General features: G+C 53.2%; 2 protein-coding genes across 8 annotated transcripts in view; both read right to left on the bottom strand.

Moving 5' to 3' along the window:
- Nucleotides 1-906: 906 nt before the first annotated feature.
- Nucleotides 907-25,967, bottom strand: part of LCN8 (lipocalin 8) — a 29,065-nt gene continuing 4,004 nt past the window's right edge. The window contains exons 1-8 of one of the 7 annotated variants that reach the window (XM_087418765.1): nucleotides 12,807-12,872; nucleotides 8,813-8,926; nucleotides 7,604-7,734; nucleotides 7,077-7,147; nucleotides 6,669-6,773; nucleotides 6,494-6,583; nucleotides 6,371-6,396; nucleotides 5,786-6,024 (exon numbers count right to left, since the gene is read on the bottom strand). In XM_087418765.1, coding sequence (XP_087274891.1) covers nucleotides 5,848-6,024; nucleotides 6,371-6,396; nucleotides 6,494-6,583; nucleotides 6,669-6,773; nucleotides 7,077-7,147; nucleotides 7,604-7,734; nucleotides 8,813-8,896 — 684 coding nt within the window. In that variant the 5' untranslated portion in view covers nucleotides 8,897-8,926; nucleotides 12,807-12,872 and the 3' untranslated portion in view covers nucleotides 5,786-5,847. Of the gene's footprint in view, nucleotides 6,025-6,370; nucleotides 6,397-6,493; nucleotides 6,584-6,668; nucleotides 6,774-7,076; nucleotides 7,148-7,603; nucleotides 8,605-8,812; nucleotides 8,927-9,857; nucleotides 10,079-12,806; nucleotides 12,873-25,967 lie in introns of those variants that run through there. The other 6 variants (XM_087418767.1, XM_087418766.1, XM_087418763.1 and 3 more) reach the window with 6 other exon arrangements.
- LCN15 (lipocalin 15) lies at nucleotides 12,809-18,592 on the bottom strand. Its single transcript, XM_004423797.3, has 6 exons — nucleotides 14,973-18,592; nucleotides 14,454-14,593; nucleotides 14,305-14,375; nucleotides 13,968-14,078; nucleotides 13,132-13,233; nucleotides 12,809-12,872 (listed from the first exon to the last, which is right to left on the bottom strand). The coding sequence occupies exons 1-6, from the start codon at nucleotides 15,072-15,074 to the stop codon at nucleotides 12,838-12,840; spliced, it is 561 nt and encodes a 186-aa protein (XP_004423854.2). The 5' UTR covers nucleotides 15,075-18,592; the 3' UTR covers nucleotides 12,809-12,837.

Here is a 25,967-nt window from a genome sequence, read left to right as displayed (position 1 = left end):
TCGTCCCATCACGGCCGATCTCACGCTGCCACCATGATGGCACAGAACGCAGAGTTGGGAAGAAATATGTACAATAAGCTCTCGTGAGCCAGAATGAACTGGCTCCACCGCAGAGGAGGCATCGAAAGTCCTGGGGAAAAGATAGGTTTTTTTAAATAAATGGTGTCGGGACAACTGGATGGCCATTTGGAAAAAGATTAAAATGAAGCATTTTCACCCCGTACACAAGAGTAAACATCAAATGGATCAGAGATCTAAATGCTAAACATGAAAACGGAACCACACAGTAATAGAAGAAAGCATGGGTGAATTTCCCTAAGACGCGGGTGTGGGGAAAGGCTTTCCAACAGCATCAGAGTTCAGTCCTGGAGGCAGAACCTCTTGGAGGCATACATATTCGCAAACAAGGGATTTGAGACAGGGATTTAACCTTAAGCAATTGTGGGAGCGCCTTACACAGCCCCTGTAAGGCTGGCCCCTTCACCTCTGTGCTGGAGCCCACGAGGAAGGTCTGAAACCCGTGTGGGTTCTCAGGACCTCTGACCGTGTACCCTGCAGGGGCCGGGCCCTCCTCTCAGAGCCAGACACACACGTGGCCCAGGAGTCAGGAAAGTGGGGGGAGGGTCCAGGGGAAGGTGGAGCAGCTACTTTGTGCCCAGGACCGAGTGTGTGAGCCACAGCGTGGCAGGTGCCTCCCTGGTGCTTCCAGATCTCCCGGGACAATCTCTCTGGGGCTGCCCTAATGGAAACACACAGGGGAGGGAATTCTGGGAAATGTCGGCCAGCCCCACCAAATCAAGCCGTTACAAAGTGATAGGCCACCCTAACTATGGATCAAAATCCACACACAATAAAAGAAAGGATGGATAAATAATTTGACAATATTTTTAAACATTTTTATGGCAAAAAAAAAAAATAAACAAAGTTAAAAGATGAGTTTGGAGAAAGTATTCCCAGCATATATCACATACAAAGGCTAATATCCATGCTTTATGGAAAAACTGAAGAAAAAAGGACCAAAACCCATCAGAAAGATGGACTAACGACGTGACCAGACAATTCACAAAAAGTCATGTAAAATGACCCTTAAACATATGAAAAGATGTTTGTTGTGGCTGGATTGTGTCTCCAAAAATTTATATGCTAAAGTCCTGACCCCCCAGGAGCTCCAAATGTGACTGTATTTGGAGACGGGGTCTTTAAAGAGGTGATTAAGTTAAAACGAGGTCAGTAGGGTGGGTCCTAATGCAGGTATGAGAAGAGGAGATTGGGACACAGACACACATGGAGGAAAGATGTGAGGACACAGGGGGACGACAGCCATCTACATGCCCAGGAGAGAGGCCTCAAGGGAAACCAGCCCCGTCCACATCTTGATCTCAGACTTCCAGCCTCCAGGACGTGAGAGAAGACATTTCTGTTAAGTCTGTGTGCTTTGTAATGGCAGCCCTGGTGAACTAATATGATGTTCATTTCCGTTCACAATTAGATAAATGCAAATTAAAACAATGCTGGGACGCCACTCATCACCTGTCGTATCGCCAAAAACTGAAGAGCTTGACCAGAGCACACACTCTTGAGCCAGGCTGTGGGGAAACGAGCGTGCCCACGCATTGCTGGTCAGACTGCAAATTGGTACCATCCTTACGGAGGGGAATGTGACAATTTCTAACAAAATGACACGTCCATTTATCTTTTGATCTAGAAATCCCACTTCTAGGAATTTATCCTAAAGAAATACCTGCAACAACGCAAAAAAAAAAAAAACTGCACATGCGTGGTTATTCACAGAAGCATTGTTCGTGATTGGAAACTGTTGGAAACCACTTAAACGCCCATCCACAGAAGATTGTTGGAGTAAAAGATGTTGTATCCACAATAGAGTCCTGTGCAGCTGTAAAAAATAACAAGGAGGACCTCCAAGAAGTGATGTGGATGATACACAGGCTATATTGTAAAGAGAAAAAAAGCAAAGTGCCAGAGGGCATGTGAAGTATGCGAGCTTCCGGGTAAGGCAGCAAGGGAGACGAGAAAACACACCTGTGTCTGCTTATTTCTGCAGGAAGAAACACAGGAAGGAGGAACCAGAGTCGAATGAGCTTGGTTACCTGCAGGGGGTGAGCTGCGATGGGGAAGAGGTAGGGGGAAGAGTGGGAGGAAGTCAGGCTCCTTGGAGGACCCCTGTTGTGTGTAGTTTTGACTTTGGGATCATGGTAATACATCACACCCAAAATAAACAAGTCCTTGAAATGGAATAAACGAATGAACTGAAAGGGGAGAAATCAACCCTGAGCAACTTTGGACAGAGTCTTTTTCTACATATTCTCAGGCTAAAGACGACAGGAACGGTGAACATCCCGAGTTCTGGTTGGCGGGCTTGTTTTCCTCGTGGTTTAGGCGAGCGGTCCTGAAACGACTTTCCTCACGCGCTGGGAAGCATCAGATGAGTAAACACACAAGGATAACAGGTTCTCTGTGTCGGGAAGGGAGCTGTAAATACGGGAGTGCGGAAGGGGGAAGCTCTGGTGCTGCGAAGGTTAAACGCAGTTACCCCCCAGTCAGCGCAAAGCTGAGCGCTCCTGGCACTCGGATCTTCATTTCTCAACACCCTTCTCTGCAAAAGGGAACTGGGGCTCCTTGGAGAAATTACTCCAAGGCTGAGTCACGGAAAGCACAGGAGGAACTGGGAACGTTTCTTGTGGCAGAAAGTAAAAATGTATCTGAGGAATCAGGGAAATGTGTCAAAAAGACCCAGCAGCCATCCTGAAGGAGCTTCCACTGGACAAATCCGGTTGGATTTGAGAATCAAGACAAGTGGCCATAACAGATTATAAGTCATGGAAGGACGTAAGGATCCCTGAGTCCCCAGTGAGAGAGATGAATGAGGAAATGGAGGGAACGGGAAAGCCCCTTCTAGGAGGATGCTCACCAGACCGTGTACTGAGCCTCGGGCCCCCCACTCCCGGCACATGCTCTCCTTCCCACAGACCTGAGTTGGCGCCAGCTGTAACTTCCCTCGGCCTGAAGAACAGATTAGCATTTATTTGTTGTCCTGCACGTATGCGAGAGACCAACTCTCACACTTTCATTTACCTACAAATGTCTTCATTCCTAGACTCTGAGTGGCTTTTAGAGACGCACCTCCATCGTTCATCAGGAGAAGTCACTGACACGTCCCTGGTTCAAACATGTCTTTTCTCTGTGGCTCCGTGAAAATTTTCTCCAAACCTTTAGTTTGCAGTACATGGACCGCGATGTCCCCAGGGGTGGTTTGGGGCTTTTTTCTTTATCTTGCTTAGGTTTCCCCGAACATCTGGAGTCTCTTAGATGTTTTTCATCACGTTTGGGGACTTTTTGGCCACTATTTCTTCAACTATTTTTTCCACCCAGTTCTGACTCTCTCCTCTTTCCGGGCCCAGTTTGCACGCTGACCCAGCCCCACGGGTCCCCGAGGCACTGACGGTCATTCTCTGCTCTGTTCCTCGGACTGGATCATCTATGTTGATTTGTCCGTCTCTAACCTGCTGTCAAGTCCGTCCAGAAAAGCTTCCATTTCACTGACAGCACTTTTCAGTTCTCGAATTTCCACTTGGTTTTTTTTTTATAGTTTCCATTTTTCTGCTGAATTTCCCTATTTGATTTTCCTACCTGTTCCTTTGTTCCGTGTTCATTAGCTAATTATTTAATTCTGTCATGTTGCTGATGAACTCTTAGAGCCGACTTCCTTTTGTCCCATTAACATACTCATCATGGCTGCCTTAGACCTTTGTCTTCTAAATCCGACTCTGGATCTTCAGGATCACTTTTATTAACTCCTTTTTTTTAAACCACAGGTCATATTTTTCTGTTTTTTTGCAGGTCTAGTAACATGTGTGTTTCTGACACATTGTAGAAGCCCCGCATCCTGGTGTCACCTCCAAATGCTGTTGACTTTTGTTGAATCGTGTCCCCCTAAATCCCTATGTTGAAGCCATAACCCCCAGTGTGTGTATGAGGGTAGGGCCTTCAAGGAGGTAATAGGGTTAAGTGAGGTCACAAGGGTGGGACCCTAACCTGGGAGGACTGGTGCCCAATAAGAAGAGGGAGAGACACAGAGCTCTCCGTGTGTGCACAGGAAGAGGCCACGCCAGGACACAGCAGGAAGCCCACTGTCTACAAGCCAAGAAGGGGGTCCTCACCAGAAACCAGCCCTGTCAGCACCCTGATCTCGGACTTCCAACCTCCAGAAGTGTGAGAAAATAAAATCCTGCGGTTTCAGTACCACGCCCGGCCCGTGGGACTTTGTTACATGGCTGAGCAGACTGAGACAGCTTTCTATCAAGAAGCCAGTTGCAGGCAGACCACCTTGCACGTACTGCAAGCTTTGGCCAGACAAATCTGTGAATAATCCCAACTGTACCCCAAGCACCTATAATTTGTCAGAATTCAGCTTCCAAACAGCTCTCCTGTGGGTCTTTTGGGACTTGGTTCAAGGTTTGTTAAGGAGAGCCCCAGGCAGGCCCCTCCCTCAGGCGCAGTCCTCGCTCCCAACAGGCCTTTCTGGCAGGCCAGCTGGATGCCCAAGGGTCAACAAGTCTCTCCACTGTGGCCGGGCTGTCCTCCCATAGCCTCCCTGCGTTGCTTGACCTCAACCGCGAGGCAGCTGCTCCCGGGAGACTTCAGGTCATCCTGCCCTGCACACGTTGGGTGGGGGGCTGTGCTCAGAACCTTGAGGCTGAAACCTGCCTCCCATCTTCTTCCCTGACTCACACCATCCTTTCTGCCCTCCAGTCCCAGTCCCAGCCGAGGGAAGAAAATGCGGCGATAAGACCACCCCAGTACGAGTCATGGGGTAAGAGAGAGCGTGACGAGGACCCAGACACTGAGTAAGGCTGGGCTGACCGTGCAGAGGCCAGAGGAGGGAGCCAGCAGGGGGACAGAAGGGCAGCCATGACCGGAGGGCCTTGGACACAATGCCCATGGGATTTGAGTTCAGGGCAGTAGGGAGCCATGGGAGAATGTAGGCAAGAGTGGGTGTGGTCACCTTTCATTTGAGAGACCCGAACCAGGAGCTCTGCTCGAGGGAACCCGGCCTGGGGCTGCCTCGGGCTCTTGGGGAGCAGGACAGAGACTGTAGCCATGAGGATGACCCCGGGGCCCACCACCTGGGGCAGCCTGGCCTGTGGGCTCTGAGCAGGGCAAGGCTGGGTGGGACCCTTGGGGCAGGAGGGAGGGGAGAGGGCAGCGGGCTGTCGTCCTGCATCTGAGCCACATGTTCCCTGGACCCCACAGGGAAGGGAGCAGGGAACAGAGAGGGAGCCGGCCTGGCCTGTGGTGTCCCCACGACTCAGCACTCTGAGGATGGAGGTCCAGCCAGGAGTGGGATCTGACATGGTTCACATTCGCCAGCGATGGTCACAGTAAGCACAGACCACCACAGAGTCAGTTTTGCTATCATTTTTAGGGCAGTCACGGGAAGCACAACACACTGCCCCCAGCTGTCACCACTCAGCCCTGCCCCGCTGGAAAGACACTCGGGGCCGTGGGTTGTTCGTGGGGTTTATTTGGTCACCTGAGAGAACACAGGGACTCTCCGGATGATGGAAGGACCCCTCTTGCTGTGACTGCAGAGAGGTCCACAGGGCAGGATCCGGGGACGTGGAATCAGCACTGACCTGCCCCAAGTCCCACCTTCGTTGACCCCGCCACCCCCACCTGTCACCCCTCACCTCCCAGGAAGGACAGGCGGGGCAGCGGGTTTGGCAGTGGGTTTATTGGAGCGGGTGCAGGCGGCCCTGGGGCAGGGCGGCTGGAGAGGCGGGTGCGGGGGCTCCAGCATCCGGGCCTGGGGGCGGGGGCCCCTCTAGATCAGCTCCTGCGACACAGAGGGCATGGCTCAGGGGGCTGCCCAGCTTGTGAAGGCCCCGGGGGGCAGCGGTTAGGCCACGGTGGGGTCCTAGGATTGTGGCTTTGAGCAAAGCACATGGCCCCCGGGGCCTCAGTTTCTCTATCTGCAAAGTGGGGCAAGAGTCCCAACGTCTCGGGCTGTGTCAAGACAGAGGAGGTCACGAAAGTGACAGGTTAACACGGTATGGGACGCGGGGAGCCCTAGACAGTGCTCACAGGACCTGTGCCCCAACCGAGCGGGACCTGAGCGGGCAGAGCCGGCCGCAGGCAGCCCCCCACGCCCTCCTGGATGGAAAGGTGGGACCAGGACCCAGCTCCTCCCCTCCCCCACCCAGCCCTGCCCTGGCGCCCCCAGCCTCCAGGTCCCCACCCAGCAGCCTGGAGTCACGACCCTGGAGGCCCAGGACCTAGAGCCAGCGGGGGCTCCCATCAGGCCAGGGGCACTCAGCCGGGGGGCTCAGCGCAGACCAGGGCAAAGGCTCACCTCCTTCAGGAGCTTGGCACACCTCCCTGCGGGACAGGGACAGTGTAAGGTGCCGCAGGTGGGCGCCCGGAACACCCCCGCCCCCACCCAGCCCAGCGCCCACCCCGAAGGCCTGCGGCTCACCATGCCGGGCCACAAGGTAAAGCCCCGTGTCTGCCGTCATCTCCCGGAACCTCCAGAAGCCTGGTTCAAACTCATCCTCGAGGCTCCGAGCTGTGGGGAGGAGCACAGGGGCTGGGCCGGGTGGTCCCCTGAGGGCCGCAGCCAGGCACAGCCCCCCCACCCCAGAGGAGCTTACTGAAGTACTTGAGCACATGGAAGTCCTTGTCCTGCCAGAGGAGGGACACCCGCAGGATGGCGTAGCGCTCGTAGTCCGTGTCCACCACGCGGATCTCCCTGTGGCCTGGGGAGCAAGAGGGAGGGCAGAGACCATGTGCACACCAGCACCCCTCGGGGTTGGCGGGCCTCAGAGGCAGGGGTCTGCAAGGTCTGCTTCCATCCTCTCTCCGCCCAGTGCCTGGACCCTCTCATACTGCCAGAGGGTGTGGGGGGGACCAGAGCATCCCTTGAAGGATGACCCGGTTTGTTGGTGAGAAGATGGGGGAGTCTGGGGTGTGGAGAGGAGCACAGGGAACAGCGCAGGGAACAGCAAGGCCAGGTGTGCAGAGCGGGGTTGTAACTGCAGCAATGGGGCAAGAGTTCTTACCAGGAAAAACGAATTTCCCCGAAATGTCGATTCCTAAGCCTACTATTTTTTCTGTCTCACAACTTCCTGAGCTGAAAGGCAGCAAAGTGCTCATTAGGAGAACGCCAGGCACATTCCCAGGGGTGGGGGAAGGAGAGCGTGTCTTCAGGAAGGGCTCCAGCAGTGTGTCCGTCCCCAGGAGAACCCGGGGCAGGTGAGGAGGGCGGGAGTGCAGGGCGGCGGTCGTGCCAGCCTCTCCCCCATAGGCCCTGTGACCTCCAGAGAGCCACCTGCCCCTAAGCCCATTTTCCTTCCTTATAAATTGACGAGCTTTATCAAAACTATGCTTACATTTGCGAGAAGACCTACACCCAGCAGCTCCAGGGGCCTGGGGGTCAAGGTCCTGGGCAGTGGACACAGGCAAGCTCGTCCACCACAGTGACGACACCATCCAGATCCCACAGCTGCAGTCGGCACTGCCAGCTGCTCCCAGCACCTGGCCACATGTACCTGGTCCCACCCGTGCTCCCGGAACCCCTGGCCCTTACCTGTTATACGCGGCCTTCACGGTCAGCTCGGCTCCGCTGAAGGTCAGGAACAAGGCCTCCAGCCTCTTTGGCGTCTTCAGCGCCAGGTTTTGGTTGGAAGCCACACCGACTTCCCGCCAGAATCCTGCAATCTGAGGAGAGAAGCCGGAGCCCAGCGCATCTCGGGCAGCTGGACGGAGACCCTGTCCCTGGGCTCCAGGAGGAAGACACCCAGGACCCCCGCGCAGGGAGCTGGCAGGCTCTGAAAGGTCAGTGGATGGCCGCAAGGCTTGGTGGCAAAGCAGCAAACTGTTGTCCTTCTGAGGGGTCACTTCAGGCCATTGGACAGTGATGCCCCATGGGGCGAGCCCCTCCCCACCCAGGCCTGTCTGCAGCTGCGGCAGAGCCAGTCCCCCAGGAGAACCAGCCTCTGCTGCTGCCTGTCCTTGAGGACAGGACGCCACGGGCCAGTGGTGGTCAGCGCCTGAGAGAGGGGCTGGAGAGGACCAGCCAGATGTGAGGGCGGGGGGCATCAGCAGCCAGCAGCGCTGTCCCTCGTGGGAGAGGCACAGCTCTGCCCAACCACACTGGGGTAGGGGGCTCCTGCCTTCAGAAATCCACCCAGAGCCCAGAACTTCCATCTGAAACTTTCAGAAACCCATCATTTTTGCAAGAGAAAAGAATCTGTGTCCCCAGTATCTGTCATCTCTGAGCCTGCTGATGTGCTCCTGGCCAGGCAGCCAACACAGACCCGGAGAAGAAGCAACTCAAAGAAGCATCTAGATGGGAACCAAAGCCCCAGCCCAACTCTCTACGGGGAAAGGCCGCTTCTGGTTCCCACAGCGTGCGGGCCAGAGGGTGCAGGAGGGACCCCACCATCCTGGAAGCAGGAGGTGGCCACACCGAGCCGCCAGACCCTGGAGACCCCGGAGGACCAGCTGGCCTGGCTGAGGACACAGGCCTGCCCACAGGAGACCCTGGGGGAGGGCTCTGCCCCTGCACGTCCCTGGGTGCTCACTCTCACACCCACGCTCGAGGAGAGGCGAGACCAGGCAGGGCTGAGCGCAGACTCTCAGCCGCCTGCCCTGTGGGGGCTGACCTGGCCGGGTCCTGGGGCCCCCGAGGTAGCTGCTCCGGCATCAGCAGGGGTGGGAGGGACAGGGAACAGGAGTAGCTGGACACTCGGGCCGCTCCCCACCCAGCCTCCCCAAGCCAAGAAAGACGAGCCACCTTCTGCAGGTCCAGGTCCTGCCCGGCCGTCTCCACCTGCACCATGACGAGGCCCAGGACGGCACTCAGCAGGCCGGCCTCCATTGTGGTCCACGCTCACTGCTCCCGCAGCTCCTGCGTTATGTAGGGAGGGAGAGCCAGGTGTTGCGCAATCACCTGAGAACATCGTCAGGCAGACTTGGCCGGGGGCTGCTCAGAGGAACCCGGTTCTGCACAAGCGCCATCCAGGCCCCGTGACACCCACAGCCCCGGGGGGTGGGGGGGGTTGGCCTGGACTAGAGCAGCCAGTGCCACCCCCTTCCCGGTCTGGGGATGACGGTGGACCCTGCAGCGGGGTCTGCCTGGGGGCCTGAGAGCAGCAAGAGGCCCCCACAGCCTCTGGGGCAGCACGAGACCACATCTCCAGCCCACGTAGGGGCTGATGGGGTGGATATCCTCAAGCAAACACTCTGAGGGTCTGCGATGGCACCAGCTAGGCTGCACAGAGCCGAGTGGGGGTCCCGCCACCAGGTGGGGGAGATGAATGGGGGCTTCCTCTCCCTGGGGAGGTCTCCATGGAGGAGGCGAAGCTTGGGTGGGAAAGGACATTCCCCACAGAAGGAGCAGCAGGTGAAAGGCACAGGGGCCTGGTGAGAGGGGCCAGCCTGGGAGACGGAGGCCGGGCTTGAGCAGCCACCACAGCAGGTTTGAACCTAGGCTGTGAGACGCCAGGGCCCACCTCTTCCCCATCCTGCCCTGGACCCCTACCACCACCAACGCATTCTATCCCAGACCAGGACCAGACGAGGAGCGTGTCGAGGTGAACACGGAGTCGGGCCTCCTGAGCACCAGTTCTGACCCCTCCAGCCCTGTGACCCAGAGAAAGCTGCCCCGCCTCAGTTTCCCCATCTGTAACGATGACGAAGCAGAGGGACTGGCGTCATGTGGCCAAGAGGGTTCCAAGGGTGCGCAAAGCAACTCCTGCCCAGATCAGCACCTTTGGGCCAGAAAAGCCCACCCTGGCGTGGCTCCAGGCATGGTCAGCTAAAGGGGAGGTCCTGCTCACCAGGGGCACTGGACATCCTGGATCCTGAAGACAGCACTGCCCTCTGACAAAATAGGGTTGGAATCAGGCAAATGGGAAGGGTCAGGCAGGTGTGAGGGGTCAAACTAGGAGAGGGCAGCCAAGAGCTGGCCGGCACACCGGAGACTGAGGGGGACCTTCCAAAGAGCAGGGCAGCAGGGGGACCGAGGAGACTGAGGACTGGCAGACCCTGGCCCCAGGCTGACTCTAGAACTGGGCTGACCCCAGCCCCAGGCTGACCCCGGCCCCAGGCTGACTCTAAAACTGGGCTGACCCCGGCCCCAGGCTGATGAACCAAAGTCCCCCAGGGACAGGCAGGAGAGGGAGGACAGGAAGTGCAGTGGACACTCGCTGTCTCTGGTTGATGGGGGTAGGGGTGGGGGGCAGGGATGAGGATAGATGCCCCTCAGGGCTGACTGCTTCCGGATCCAGCCCCTCAAGGGCTACAGGGCGCCCATGAGCAATGAAGCAGGACTTCTAACGCCTTCCTGCCCCCCACGCCTGGCCCTTTGAAGTGTGTGCGCCGGACGTAACCTGGACGCTCAGAGCTCCTAGTGGGAGGACCACCTGACAGAGATCAGAGATGAGAATGGCGGCGGGCCCCGAGGGAGGGCTCCCCTGACCCTCCACATCTCAACAAGGGTCAGCACAGATCCCAGGCCCTGCAGCCTGGCCCAAGGTCAAGGTCACATCAGAGGTGGGAGGGAAAACCCCAGCAGCCCCCCTCCCCAGCCCTAGGCTGTTCTGTTCCAGTCCCTGCGGCTGGGGGCTGAGCACACAGCGGAGCCCCAGCAGCAGGGCCAGTCTCCACCAGGCACCTCGGTTTCCCCACAGGTGCTGAGAACCCATGGGGGCCGGGCCAGTGGGCACTGGATGCTGCCCTTGGGTGCAGCCCCCACAGGTGCCAAGCTTGGCTGGAGCTTCCTGCCCCCTCAGCCAGGAGGAGCCCAACGGCCAGAGTCCCCTCCACACCCGCCTCCCTGGCTCAGTCTCCCCAGGAGTCCAGGGCCAAGACAGGGCCCACTGTGCCCTCCCAGAGGGCCTCCCCAAACAGGAGGAGCTTTCGGCTGCAGAATGCATTTATTGAGTAGAAGGGACAGGCCCAGGTGGACCCCAGGGAGGACGGGGGTGGGAGGCGGTGTAGCCCAAGGCGTGGGGGTCGGGAGGGCCATGGGTCTGGACGACACGGGGTGACGAGGCCCGCTGCTTCCGCTCGTCCTGCACAGACAGGAAAGGCGTGGTCACTCCATCTGCCCACGCGCTCAGCAGACACTCCCTGGACGCCCCTAGCTGCCCCCACAAACAGCAGGGTGCTCCCCAACCCCCCCACTCCACCCCCCGTTCACATTGCCCACGAGGCCAGTACGGGCTAATTCTGCCACCAAAACCTGCAAATGTGGAAGCACACACCCACCGCTGCTCCCCTGAGGGCCCAGGCTAGAGGTGGCCGGCACTAGCGCTGCCCCCTTCCCCGGGGTCCCAGAGCCTCGCTCACTCACTGGCTGGCGGTGAGGGGGCTGGCATGGCAAGAAAGCCCCAGAATGGCCGCTAAACCACGAAAAAGCACACAGACTCAGCCCCCAAGAGGTGGCCACGTGGGCACTTTACCCCAAAAGCTGCTTTGTCTTTTTAGTAAATCCTGGGGGTGGGGTACAGAACCGGAAGATGGGGCTCACACACTCTGCTGATAGAACCTTCCAGAGGGTGATTTGGCAAGATTTGCCACCCCCTCTCCTCCCACCCGGTGATTTTATGAAACAACCACGCATGTGACGGGAGACAGTGCAGGGTGCTGGGCAGCGTGACTTAGACCCACGAAGAGTTAAAATGCACCCAGCGCACCACTGGGCAAAGAGCGGGAACAGCCAGGGGGGGCAGGATGACGTGAGGGATGAGGAGCACCAACTGCAGGGTAGTGAGGAGGCCCCACTGTGCAAACGCCTGTCCCTGCCAGGAAGGGCCACAGGGTCGCCTCCCCGCGCTGCTGACTGTCATCTTGTATCTGTTATTTATCATTTTATGTAAGCTCCCAAATTCTTCAAGAGGAACCTGGGTAAGGGGCCCGATGGTTTCTTGGTGTCTACTTTGGGGGAAGGTGTCCCCAAGAGCCCAGGCCTCCCAGGGACCTAGCCCTGTGATGGCAATGAACAAGAAGGTGGTGGTTCCCACCTCACGGGACCCTCAGGGAGAGGATGAGGATCAGGCAATTCCAAGGCAGGGCCCAGGGCCCAGGGGTGAGCCAGGGGCTACGGGGACCTACTGTACTGGGTTGGATAGTGTCCCCCACAAATTCAAGTCCATCTGGAACTCTGAATGTGACCTTATTTGGAAATAGGGTCTTGGCAGATGTAATTAGCTAAGGATCTGAGATGAGGTCAGACTGGATTCAGGGTGGGCCCTATGTCCGATGACTGGTGTCCTGAGAAGAGGAGGGAAATCTGGAAACAGACACACAGAGGGAAGACGGCCCTGTGACAACAGAGGCAGAGACGGGAGCAAGCGTCTACCAGCCAAAGAACGCCAGGGACTGCGGGCACCACCAGAAGCTGGAACAGCAGGACTCCCTCCCGGAGTCTCCAGAAGGGCTCACCCCGCCTACACCTTGCTTCTGGGCCTCTGGCCTCCAGAACCATGGAGGGAGCACACTTCTGTTGTTTTCAGCTACCCAGTTTGCGGTAATTTGTTATGGCAGCCCTAGGAAATCAGGGACCGCTTCCTGGAAGAGGTGCTGTGTAAGCCGGGGCCTGAGACGCACAAGCGAGTGGCCAGGCAGAGCAACGGGGTGGGGTGCGGTGGGATCTGCAGCGGGGATCTGCGGTGGAATCTCCCTCTCAGCGGGGAGAGCAAGAGGCTGGTGAGAAGGAGGCGGAGAGGGGCCAGGGGCAGCGCACGCGGGCCTGAGAACGGGAGGGAGGAGGGAGCTGTCCCCACCTGGGAAGGGCCAAGGTGGGTCTCCGGAGTGTCAGGGTGCCTCCTTGCCCCCCGAGGAGCACACATCTGTGGGAAGAAGGACGGTCCGCGAGAGGCTGAGCTGGCCGGGCCTGCCCACGGCTTCCTGCAGCCCCCAACCCCCGGGCGCTGTGGACCTTGGGACAGCCCCTCCACCCCCGGAGGGTGGGGCCAAGATTCTCCCTCCTCCAGGACCTCCCAAAACCTCTCCCTCAGGGGGTACTGGGGGAGGGAGGGCGCGGGGCTCCACGGAGGGCGGGGCTCGTCGGGGGCGGGGCTCGGTGGGGGTGGGGCTTGTCCTGGGTACCTGACTCGGGCAGCATAACCATCATGTCATCGGGAAGCCCCACGGTGGGGTAGAAGTCCCGGAAGGCCTTCACAGCCTGGGGGCTCGCTTCCTGGGTCCGGCCTGGGGCAGAGCAGGGGCCCATGTGAACCCTGTGGCTCACAGAGGTGAGGGAGAAGGGGTGATGGTGGTCCCCTGGCCTCACTGCACTTCCTTGAGGGCTGACAGCAGGTCTGCCACCAGAGGTTGGGCAGGTTGTACACTGCACGAAAGTGCCTGGCTGGCTGAGGGACCAGTGGGGACTGGAAGCCGCCAGAGGGGCACCCTTTCCTAATTCACACAAGGGCATCCGCGATGTTGGGGTGGCCTGGCTATTCTCCCAGGCCATGTTCCCCAAGCCCCATCCTCCTCAGGCGTCTTTACCTGCAGGTCCCAAAGCCAGCCCCGGCCCTCGCCCCAGCCTCTCCACCTTGGGGAGCCCCTGGTTCACTCTGCCGAGCCCCCAGGAAATTAAAGCAAGATAGGATCTCAGCTCTGGCTCAGGGTCTCAGGCGGTGGGGCCGAGAAAGGGAGGGTGGGTCCCCACCCTCAGGAGGCCAGAGAGGGGCATGAGCTTCAGCCTGAGTGCCTGGCCGTCAGAGGCCCCTCCAGTCAACCCCCACCCATCCAAAGCATTGTGGGGTCCCGCCACCCCCACCCCCACCTGGTCCTTGCCGGGCCCAGACTTGGGAGTGTGTGAGGAGGTGGGGCCGGAGAGGAGATGGGGCAGGTCTGAAAGGGTGAGACCAGAGGGGATAGGGAGGGGAGGGGTGAGGTGGGGGGTCCAGTGGGGATGGGAGGCATTGGGGGGGCCTCACTGTAGAGCTGCACCATGGTGCTGAGCGCCCCCTCCAGCTCCTTGTAGATGTAGACCACGGCGAAGGAGCTGTAGTCCGTGTCCACGATGCGCACATCCAGGTAGCCCAAGGCTGCGGAGGAGGCGGCCCGACAGCCATGGGGAAGTGTCCGGAGCCCAGGCACCAACCCCCACCCACATGGCCTCTGCTGCTGGGCCAAAGGAGGGGCGGAGGGGGAGGGGCGGAGGGGAGGGGCAGGAGATGGCGACTTGGAGGAGTCCAGGGTAGAGAGACAGGCCCAGGTCACCCCGCAGAAGAGCAACGCCAGGCACCCCTGAAGGCAGGGGGCAGGACCTACCCGGGACTCGGAAGTGCCCCTCAGAGCCCACTTTCAGGTACTCAGCATCCACCTGGTTACAGCCGTCAGCCCTGGGGGTGCAGAGCCTGGTGCTCACTCTCCGCGCTGCCCGGCCCACCCGCCCCTGCCCAGCCACCCCTCGGCCTCACCGAGGGAACTCCATGTGGACGCTGAGGTTGCCCTCTGCCACAGCCTTGACAGTACTGGTGGACATCAGCAAGTGGTCCTTCTTGCCCAGGAAGACCTTGCAGTCGGAGACCATGGACACCACGTACCAGAGGCCTGAGAACTGTGAGGGGCTCAGTGACCAGCAGGCCAGACCCTTCCTGCCCTGGGACCCAGGGGCACAAAGCAACAGGCTTATCTGAAGCCACACAGCCAGGGGTCTCCGGAGTGTCCATCTCTTGGGTCTGGGCCTGTTCTGCCACTTGCCTGGAGCAGGCCGCATGGCCACAGTGAGCCTCAGTTGCCCCACTGTGAAATGGGTCAGTAATGACCCATACGCAGGGTTGTTTCAGGGTTAACTGGACAGGGAACCTAAAGGGCTTGCGGGCCCAAAGCACGTGCCCCACGGAAGGTGCAGTTACTATTATCCAGTCATCACTATTGTTTCCAGCAGGGCTCAGCCCCCACCCCCACCCATGGCACAGCACGGAGGCCTCCAGTACCTTTTTGGCATCAAAATCTGGCTGCACCAGGACCTCAGCCTGAGCTGCGGACACCCAGAGCAGTGCCAGGACCCAGCCCCACAGGACGGACTTCATCCTCATGTCTGTCCTCCGGCCCCTGGCGCCCGAGTCTGAGCCCCAGCAGGCCCGGCTTTATAGCCCAGCCCACCAGCTGGGCTCACCGGAGGAGCACGTGGGGGAGCGGAAGGCACTTTGGCTCCAGAAACTCCAGCCCCTTTGTCCATTGTCTGGCACAGTCACTCCAGTGTCCCCACCGGCTCCAAGGGTCATTTCCTGAAGGGCTCCAGAGAGCCAGGCTCTCACCTGACTTTCAGGGTGGATTATGGTATTGAAGCCACCTTATCACCGGTTGCATAACCATGCAGGCAGGAGTGCCGCCGGCAAGGCGCCGTGGGCTGGTGGGGGCTCGAGCTGGCAAGGCCTCTCCAGGTGACCTCTTGTGTCCACGCAGGCAGACGCCCAGGGACGCTATTTGAGGATCAGTATGTGGCCTCGGTCAGGGGCAGGGGTCCCCAGGGAGGCCAGCACTACTGGTACTCTGGAGTGGAAGGGGGTACAGGGTCGGAGAAAGACCCTCAGCCCCCAGCGGGGAGGGAGTAGGGGGAGCCGAGGCTTCTGCTTGCCGCCTCCTGTGGGTTTGGGGAGGCGCCAGCTCTCACTCAGGTCCCAGAGTCACTGGATAGAAAGCAGTGAGAGCCTTCCCATGAAAATATTTACAAAACACATATCTATCTGATAAAGGACTTAAATCCTGAATCTATAAAGAACTCTCAAGACTCAATAGTGAAAAAACAAACAACTCACAAAAAAAAGAAAAAGAAAAACTGGTGGATTCGAAAAGTCATTTCACCAAAGAAGATCTCCAGATGGGAAATAAACACGCGGAAAGATGCTCAACGCCGTTAGTCATGGGGAGATGCAAACTGAAACCACTTGCGACGAGACTACACATCTATCAGGACGGCAAACTTTTTTAAAATAAATACCATCACTGCTGGGTGGGGGGAGGCAAAATGGGGCAACACTCTGGGAGGCAGTGTGGCAGATTCCTGAGAAGTGGGACATTCATTCACCGCACGATTCGACAACCGCACACCCAGGTAGTCACCCAAGAGAAGTGAAAGCACAGAGGCCTGCACGTGGATGTTTATGGGCCTTGATTCGCAGTCACTCTGGCGTGGAACAACCAGTGCCCTTCAGCGGGTGAAAGGGTGAACACAGCGCTGGGCCTCCCCGCGATGGGACACTCGTCAGGGATACAGGGAACAAACCACAGATTCTCGCAACAACCTGGATGATCCCAGACGCGTCTCAATGAGTGAGAGAAGCCTGTGTAAAAGGCGACAGACTGTGATTCCTTTTCTATGACATTCTAGAATAGCAAGTCCATAGGGACAGAAAGCCGCTCTGTGGTCGTCAGGGCCTGTGTGAGAGAGCAGCTGACAACAAAGGGGCATGCAGAGACTTTTGGGGTGATGGATTGTGGTGGTTCCATGGCTATTTGCTGTGTGTAAACTACACCTCCATTTTTTAAAGGCAATTATATAAGCTACAAATATATATATAAACTCTTCCCCTAAATGCTGCCTCTTGGGTTGAAGGGCAGGGAAGCCTGAAGGGGTGTGAAGTCCCCAGAGCTCCAGGGAAGGGGGCGGCCAGGACAGATGCTGGACCTCCCACAACAGGACCACTGGGTGAGAGCGAGGCCTCAGTCCTTCCTTGGGTCAGCAAGGACCAGAGGACAGACACCGATGGTCTGCAGACCCCCTGAGGACCCTCAGCAAGCACTGAGCCTCAGAGGTGAGGGGCAGCTGCCCTACTGCCGAGAACACACCCACCACCAGCAGGCCCCTGGCCTTGGTTTGGGGACTCTCCACCAGGAGTCTTTGATGCGGCCTGGTCATCTCCCGGCCTTCCCACGCCCCTCTCATCCCCCAAAAGTCCACTCTCCACACAGTGTCCCGAGTGAACCTTATAAAGCATAAATCTGATACATCCCTGCTTAAAATCCCCCTGAGTCATCATAGTTCCTAACATAAAACCCAGACTCAGTCCCACCCCTACACCTCGCCCGGCACCCCAGCGGTCAGCTCCGCCCCAGGCCTCTTACTTATGCCCTCCTGCCCAGGGGCCCTCTGGCCCCCTCCAGCCCCCACACCCAGAGCGTCCTGCTCCCTCGGCCCCACCTCGTCTCTGTCTCCTCTGGGCAGCCTTGCCCAAACCCTAGTCTGTTTTCTCGCGGTATTAAGCATAAGCCGTGTCTTCTCCTGTGTTTATTTACTGTCTACTCTCCCTGCACACTGTATACTCCGTGACAGCATGAGCTGGATGCAGCCGGTTCACTTGTTTCCCCAGCCCCTAACAGAGGGCCTGGCACGAGGAAGGGGCTTGGTTAATATTGTGAATGAACGAGGGAGTGAAGGAATGAAGTCTCCTTGACCTGCAGGGCTGCTAAAAACCGAGATCTCGACAGCAACTGCAGCCCTCTCTGGCCTGCCTTGTGCATGGGTGCAACTGACACCCCAGGCCCAGGGCAGCATGCTGGGTCAATTAGAGCCTCCTGTCCCCTCCCCTGCAGTGTCCAGCACAGGGCCCGGCTACCAGGGCCTCCATCACGTCCTGCTGGCCTCAGCTCCCTGGAGGGCAGTGTCGGCAAGTGCATGCCCTGGTCAGCTTAAGAAAACAGATTCACCTGTTATTTCTCAAAATGAGGTCATTCGGGAATAACCAAAAGAATTGCCATTCGGGATGTGCCTGCTATGGCAAACCACAGGCAGGCCCCGGGAACAAAGGTGGGAGAAAAAGGGGGAGAGGCAGGGGCTGCTCTAAAGGAAAGCCCACTGGGGGAGACAAACAGATCAGGGTGGCAACGGCCTCTCATTGGCTGAGCTGGGGCATTTCTGATTGGCTGAGCTGCAGCATTTCTGATTGGCTGGGCTGTTGCTGGGCAGGGAGAGAAGTCTTCCTTCAGTAGTAAAGTAGTTGTACTTCCTGTCAAAGATGCAAGTCTTAGTCTCTTCCTGTTTGGTGTAATTGATGATGTGTGATGGGGTGAGACCTCCCCCTGCAGGCCTTCCTGACTTTAATTCAGCCAAGCTTTCCTTTACATACAGTCAGGCACCACATAACAACACTTGGGTCAACATCAGACTGCATATACAATGGTGGTCCCATAAGATTGGTGTCCTAGAGCCTAGGTGTGCAGTAGGCTCTACCACCTAGCTTTGTGTAAGTGCACTCTATGATGTTCACACCACGACAAAATCTGCTCATTTCTCAGAACGTATCCCAGTCATTGAGGACACGTGACTGTATTAATTTCACAACCGTATGGTCTGTGAATTAAATCTCAGTAAAGCTGTTAGAAATAAAACCCAGTGCCAACTGCCACCCCATTTTACAGAGGGGACAGAAGTTGTGGCACTGAGAATGCCAAAGACTTAATTTCAGGAAAAGAAAGTACACATTAATACCCCCCACTCCCATTCTAGCTGGGGTCACAAAGGTCTGTGGGTGGACAGACCAAGGGAGCAGAGCCTCAGGCACAGACGGCCTGTCAGGGAGGCAGGGGTGACTCCCTTCTCCCTGCACAGAGAAGGCCCAGGGCACCAGAGGACAGCCTTTTCACAGGCACCCCCCCACACCCTTTGTGCCACCCCACCCTCTGAGCCCCTCAGGTACCCTCTGCACCCAGACCACCTCGCTTCTCTTTGTGCTGCCCTATCACTCTCTGCACCCCTTAGGTAACCTTTGCACCCTCCAGCACCCTCTGCGCCCTGCCCACCCAGCTTCCCTCTCTGGCCCAGACCTGAGAAGCCCCTAGTGTGGGATAGGCCACATCCTGCGCTGATTGAGTGCAAAGAGCTGGGTGGTGCCTTGCTCTAATTGGCTGAGAACAGCAGTCACATCTTAATCTGATTGGCTGAGGAGGGCTAGATTGTGCATGCTGCTGACTGGCTGAGAAGAGCTGGGATTGTACTTTGCACTAATTGACCAAGAAGATGGGGCCAGGAGTGACGTCAGCATCATGGTGGAGTGAGTTGTTCCCTTACTCTGTCACCATTAAGTTACAATGAAATGGACATTCATTAACCAGCAGAGGATTCCCTGCACAGCACAACAGGACGTCTGAGAGATCCACGCAACCTGCATCTGAACAGGGGGTAACTGGATCCCCAGGAGGCAGTGGAATGAGGTGAGCGTACCCCTCCCCATCCCCAGGGGCAGCAATCTAGGTCACAGGTCCTCACACAGTGGCCAGCATGACTGTAAGAGGAGGCAGGGGCAGCCTGGCCCACACGAATGCTTTCAGAGTTGCAGCCCGGCCTGCAGGAGTGCCCAGTGTGCCACAGCAGTCCTGCCCATGGGAATGCTCTTTACCAAGTGGTGTGACCCAGCCCCCACGAAGGAGCCCCCACCAAACGCAGCAGCTCAGCTGAGCCGCCCATGAGGGCAGAACAGAATGCATGTGAAAGAAAGTGCCCTCCCCTACCACCTAGCACACCAGCTTTGTCAGTCCACTGCCAAGCAAAGTGGCTCCCCACCAGACCAACCTGCTGATGGAGCACAGAGGTCCCACCTGCACGTGAGTGCATGACCTGCCAAGCAGCTGTAGCCAGCACGCAAACACAGAGAAGCCCTACCAGCACTACTTCCAGTAGACGGGGAAGGATCAGAAAACACAACTCCTGTCTCCACCCCCATGGTGGCAGGTGGAATCTGCAACCCAATACTACCACTATGTGCCAGCAAAGGATCACTTGATCAAACACCATGAAGAACTACAGTAACACTTCAGAGCAGAAGGAAAATGACAAGTCTCCAGAAACCAATCCTGAACTCACAGAAATTTACAATCTAAATGACAGAGAATTCAAAATAATTATCATAAAGAAACTCAACGAGTTACAAGAAAACTCAGAAAGACAGTTCAATGAGCTCAGGAATAAAATTAATGAGCAGAAGGAATACTTCACCAAAGACACTGAAACTCTAAAAAAGAACCGAACAGAAATTCTGGATATGAAGAACACAATAAATGAAATAAAAAATAATCTGGAATCCATAAAAAATAGATCTGACATTATGGGGACAGAATTAGTGAATTAGAGGATAGAAATATAGAATTGCTTCAGGTGGAAGAGGAGAGAGAACTAATATTTTTTACAAATGAAGAAATTTTTTGAGAACTATCCAACTCAATTAGGAAAAGCAACATAAGGATTATAGGTATTCCAGAGGGAGAAGACAGGGAGAAAGGAGGAGAGAGCTTGTTCAAAGAAATAATAGCTGAGAACTTCCCAAACCTGGGGAAGGAACTGGACTTACAAATACATGAAGCCAATAGAACTCCTAATTACATCAAGACAAAAAGACCTTCTCCAAGGCACACACTATTAAAACTGGTAAAAGTTAATGACAAAGAAAAAGTGTTAAGGGCAGCAAGGCAGAGACAATAACCTACAAAGGAACCTCTATCAGGCTTTCAACGGATTTCTCAGCAGAAATCGTGCAGGCTAGGAAAAAATGGAATGATATATTCAAAATACTGAAAGACAAAAACTTCCAGCCAAGAATACTCTATCCAGTGAAACTATCCTTCAGATATGATGGAGAAATAAAAGCTTTCTGAGATAAACAAAAGCTGAGGGAGTTCATCACTACTAGGCCTGCCTTACAAGAAACTAAAGGAGCCCTCCCATCTGAAACTAAAAAGCAAAGGTTTACAAAACCTTGAGTAATGAGATAAATAGACAGATAGAATCAGAAAATTGCAGCTCTATATCAGAATAGGTTAGTAAACACTTAATTATAACATAAAAGACAAAGGGAAAGAAAGCATCAAAAATAACCATAAACACTTCAATTTAGTCACAAACTCACAACACAGAAAAGAATAATTTGTGACAACAATAACTCAGAAGAGGAAGAGGAAAAGGATGGAACCTGCTTAGACTAATGGAGATAAGAGGCTATCAGAAAATGGACTATCTCATCTATGAGATCTTTTATACAAACCTCATGGTAACCACTAAACAAAAAATCAGAGCAGAGCCACAAATCTTAAATAAAGAGAAAACCATCACAGAAAACCACCAAACTGAAATGGCAGTCAGAAATACAAGAGAAAAGAAACAATGGAAATATAGAACCAGAAAACAAGAGATAAAATGGCAGTATGAAGCTCTCAGATATCAATAATCACTCTAAATGTAAATGGATTGAATTCTCCAACCAAAAGACACAAAGTGGCTGGATGGATTAAAAAACAAGAGCCAACAATATGCTGCCTCCAGGAAATACATCTCAACTCTAAAGACAATCGCAGGCTCAGAGTGAAGGGATGGAAGATGATACTCCAAGGAAATGGCAAGCAAAAGAAAACAAGTGTTGCCATATGTATAGCAGACAAAGCAGACTTCAAGGTTAAAAAGACAATGAGAGACAAAGAGGGGCAGTATATAATGATAAAAGGGACATTCCACCAAGAAGACATAACACTTATGAATATATATGCTCCTAACACAGGAGCACCAAAGTACATAAAGCAACTATTAACAGACCTAAAGGGAGAAATTGACAGGAACACAATAATAGTAGGGGACCTTAACACCCCACTTACATCGATGGATAGATTATCCAGACAGAAAGTCAACAAGAAAACAGTGGCCTTAAATGAACTACTAGACCAGATGGACATAATAGATATATATAGAACCTTCCATCCAAAAACAGCAGAATACATATTCTTCTCAAGTGCACATGGAACATTCTCAAAGATAGACCATATGTCAGGAAACATATGGGTAAAAGCCTCAATAAATTTAAGAAGATTGAAATCACATCAAGCATCTTTTCCAACCACAATGCTATGAAACTGAAATTAACTACAAGAAAAAGGTTAGGAAAGTCACAAAGATGTGGAGACTAAACAACATGCTACTGAACAACCATTGGATCAATGAAGAAATAAAAGGAGAAATTAAAAATACCTGGAGACAAATGAACATGAAAACACAACATACCAACTCTTACGGGATGCAGCAAAAGTGGTGCTAAGAGGGAAATTCATAGCAATACAGGCCCACCTCAACAAACAAGAAAAATCCTAAATAAGTAATCTTAAACTACACCTAACAGAACTAGAAAAAGAAAAACAAACAAAGCCAAAAGTAAGTAGAAGGAGGGAAATAATAAAAATTAGAGCAGAAATAAATGAAATAGAGACTAAAAAAACAACAGAAAGGATCAATAAAACTGAGAGCTGGTCCTTTGAGAAGGTAAACAAAATTGACAAACCCTTAGCCAGACTCACTAAGAAAAAAAGAGAGAAGGCGCAAATAAATAAAATTAAAAATGAGGGCCGGCCCCGTGGCTTAGCAGTTAAGCGCGTGTGCTCCGCTGCTGGCGGCCCGGGTTCGGATCCCTGGTGCGCACTGACGCACCGCTTCTCAGGCCATGCTGAGGCCGTGTCCCACATACAGCAACTAGAAGGATGTGCAGCTATGACATACAACTATCTACTGGGGTTTTGGGGGGAAAATAAATAAATAAACAAAAAAAATGAAAGAGGAGAAATTACAATGGATACCACAGAAATACAAAGGATTATAAGAGAATACTATGAAAAACTATACACCAACAAATTGGACAACCTAGAAGAAACGGATAAGTTCTTAGACTCATACAACCTCCCAAAACTGAATAAAGAAGAAACAGAGGATCTGAATAGACCAATCACAAGTTAAGAGATTGGAATAGTAATCAAAAACCTCCCCAAAAACAAAAGTCCAGGACCAGATGGCTTCTCTGGAGAATTCTACCAAACATTCAAACAAGATTTAATACCTACCCTTCTCAAACTATTCCAAAAAACTGAAGAAGATAGAATGCTTCCTAATTCATTCTATGAGGCCAACATCACCCTGATACCAAAACCAGACAAGGACAATACGAAGAAGGAAAATTATAGGCCAATATCGCTGATGAACATAGATACAAAAATCCTCAACAAAATATTGGCAAATTGAATATAACAATACATTAAAAGGATCATACACCATGATCAAGGGTGATTTATACCAGGGACGCAGGGACGGTTCAACATCTGCAAATCAATCAATGTGATACACCACATTAACAAAACGAGGAATAAAAACCACATGATCATCTCAATGGATGCAGAGAAAGCATTTGACAAGATCCAACATCCATTTATGATAAAAACTGTCAATAAAATGGGTATAGAATGAAAGTACTTCAACATAATAAAGGGCATATATGACAAACCCACAGCCAACATCATACTTAACAGGGAAAAACTGAAAGCCATCCCTCTGAGAACAGGAACAAGACAAAGGTGCCTACTCTCACCACTCTCATTCAACATAGTACTGGAGGTTCTGGCCAGACCAATTAGGCAAGAAAAAGAAATAAAAGGTATCCAAATTGGAAAGGAAGAAGTAAAACTCTCGCTGTTTGCAGATGACATGATTCTACATATAGAAAACTCTAAAGAATCCACCAGAAAACTATTAGAAATAATCAACTAGCAGAAAGAGAAGTCAAGAATACAATCTCATTTACAATCGCAACAAAAACAATAAAATATCTAGGAATAAATTTAACCAAGGAGGTGAAAGACCTATATACTGAAAACTATAAGACATTGTTGAAAGAAATCGAAGAAGACATAAAGAAATGGAAAGATATTCCATGTTCATGGATTGGAAGAATACACATAGTTAAAATGTCCATATTACCCAAAGCAATGTACAGATTCAATGCAATCCCAATCAGAGTCCCAATGACATTCTTCACGGAAATAGAACAAAGAATCCTAAAATTTATATGGAACAACAAAAGACCCTGAATAGCCAAAAGAATCCTGAGAAAAAACAACAAAGCTGGAGGCATCACAATCCCTGACTTCAAAATATACTACAAAGCTATAGTAATCAAAACAGCATGGTACTGGCACCAAAACAGACACACAGATCAATGGAACAGAACTGAAAGCCCAGAAATAAAATCACACATCTACGGACAGTTAATTTTTGACAAAGGAGCCAAGAACATACAATGTTCTGGAAAGTATCTTCAATAAATGGTGTTGGGAAAACCGGACAGCCATACTCAAAAGAATGAAAGTAGACTATTATCTTACCCCATACAAAATGGATTAAAGACTTGAATGTAAGACCTGAAACCATAAAACTCCTAGAAGAAAATATAGGCAGTACACTCTTTGACATCGGTTTTAGCAGTATCTTTTTGAATACCATGTCTACTCAGATAAGAGAAACAAAAGAAAAAATAAACAAATGGACTACATCAGACTAAAAAGCTTCTGCAAGGCAAAGGAAACCATGAATAAAACGAAAAGACAACCCATCAACTGGGAGAAAATATTTGCAAATCATATATCTGACAAGGGATTAATTTCTGAAATACATAAAGAACTCATACAGCTCAACAACAAAAAGACAAAAAAACAGATTAAAAAATGGGCAGAGGATATGAACAGACATTCTTCCAAAGAAGATATACAGATGGCCAACAGGCACATGAAAAGATGTTCAACATCACTAATTATTAGGGAAATACAAATCAAAACTACAATGAGATATCACCTCACGCCTGTCAGATGGCTATAATTGACCAGACAAGAAATAACAAGTGTTGGAGAGGATGTGGAGAGAAGGGAACCCTCATACACTGCAGGTGGGAATGCAAACTGGTGCAGCCACTATGGAAAACAGTATGGAGATTTCTCAAGAAATTAAAAATAGAAAAACCATACAATCCAGCTATTCTACTGCTGGGTATTTATCCAAAGAACATGAAATCAACAATTGAAAGAGACTTATGCACCCCTATATTCATCGCAGCATTATTCACAATAGCCAAGACACAGAAGCAATCCAGGCATCCATCGACTGATAAATGGATAAAGAAGATGTAGTATACACACACACACACACACACACACACACACACACACACACCAGAATACTACGCAGCAATAAAAAAGACAAAATCGTCCCATTTGCAACAACACGGATGGACCTTGAGGGTATTATGTTAAGCAAAATAAGCCAGACAGAAAAAGACAAATGCCATTTGATTTCACTCATATGTGGAAGATAAACAAACACATGAATAAAGAGAACAGATTAGTGATTACCAGAGGGGAAGGGGGTGGGGGGGGTGGGCGAAAGTGTTAAAGGGGCACATATGTATGGTGACGCATAAAAATTAGACTACTGGTGGTGAGCACAATGCAGCCTATACAGAAACTGATATATAATAACGTAACCTGTAATTACACAATGTTATAAAGCAATATGATCTCAACAAAATAAAAAATAAAATAAATAAAGAAGAAGATGGGGCCATACCTTGTGCTGATCAGGTGCTGCAGTCCAGGTGTGACCAGACCTGTCTCCCCACGTGCTCACCTCCTGGGATGTCATGGCCCCCAGGCTGAGGGGGCGGGGTGTTCTTAGTTGGCCTCATGAGGCAGAGCCCACACCGATTGGTGGGCACTGGGCAGACGTCACTGCTGGACAGCAGCTGACTTTGTTTCCCTCTCACTTCCCTTGGGAAGAGCCGGTGAAGGAAGGAGCCGGCCTTCACCCTGAGTGCCTCAGGCACTCTCCCTGCCCGGCCTCTGACCCCAGGGCTACAGGGCTGGGTGGGCATGCAACAGGGGCTGGCCTGGCCCTCCTAAGCAGCTCTCAGCCCAGGGCTGCCCCAGGTGCAGCTAGTTGCCACCGGAGGCACCCAGGGAAGGCCTGCAGGGCCCAGGTCAGCCGAGCCTCGACACCCTGGCAGTGCCTGAGGGCAGCCAAGCCCATGGTACAGTCAGCCAGGGCTGGTCCAACCTGATGTGAAAGATGCAGGGGAGGTGGCCTCTCTGAAACTGGGACCACGCCCTGGTCTTTGCTTCCCCAGCAAACACTTGTGAAAATT

The sequence above is a fragment of the Ceratotherium simum genome, chromosome 29 (genome assembly GCF_057802395.1).
Source record: "Ceratotherium simum simum isolate JZ-2026a chromosome 29, ASM5780239v1, whole genome shotgun sequence".
NCBI lineage: Eukaryota > Metazoa > Chordata > Mammalia > Perissodactyla > Rhinocerotidae > Ceratotherium > Ceratotherium simum.
This window is presented reverse-complemented; position numbering and strand designations above follow the sequence as displayed.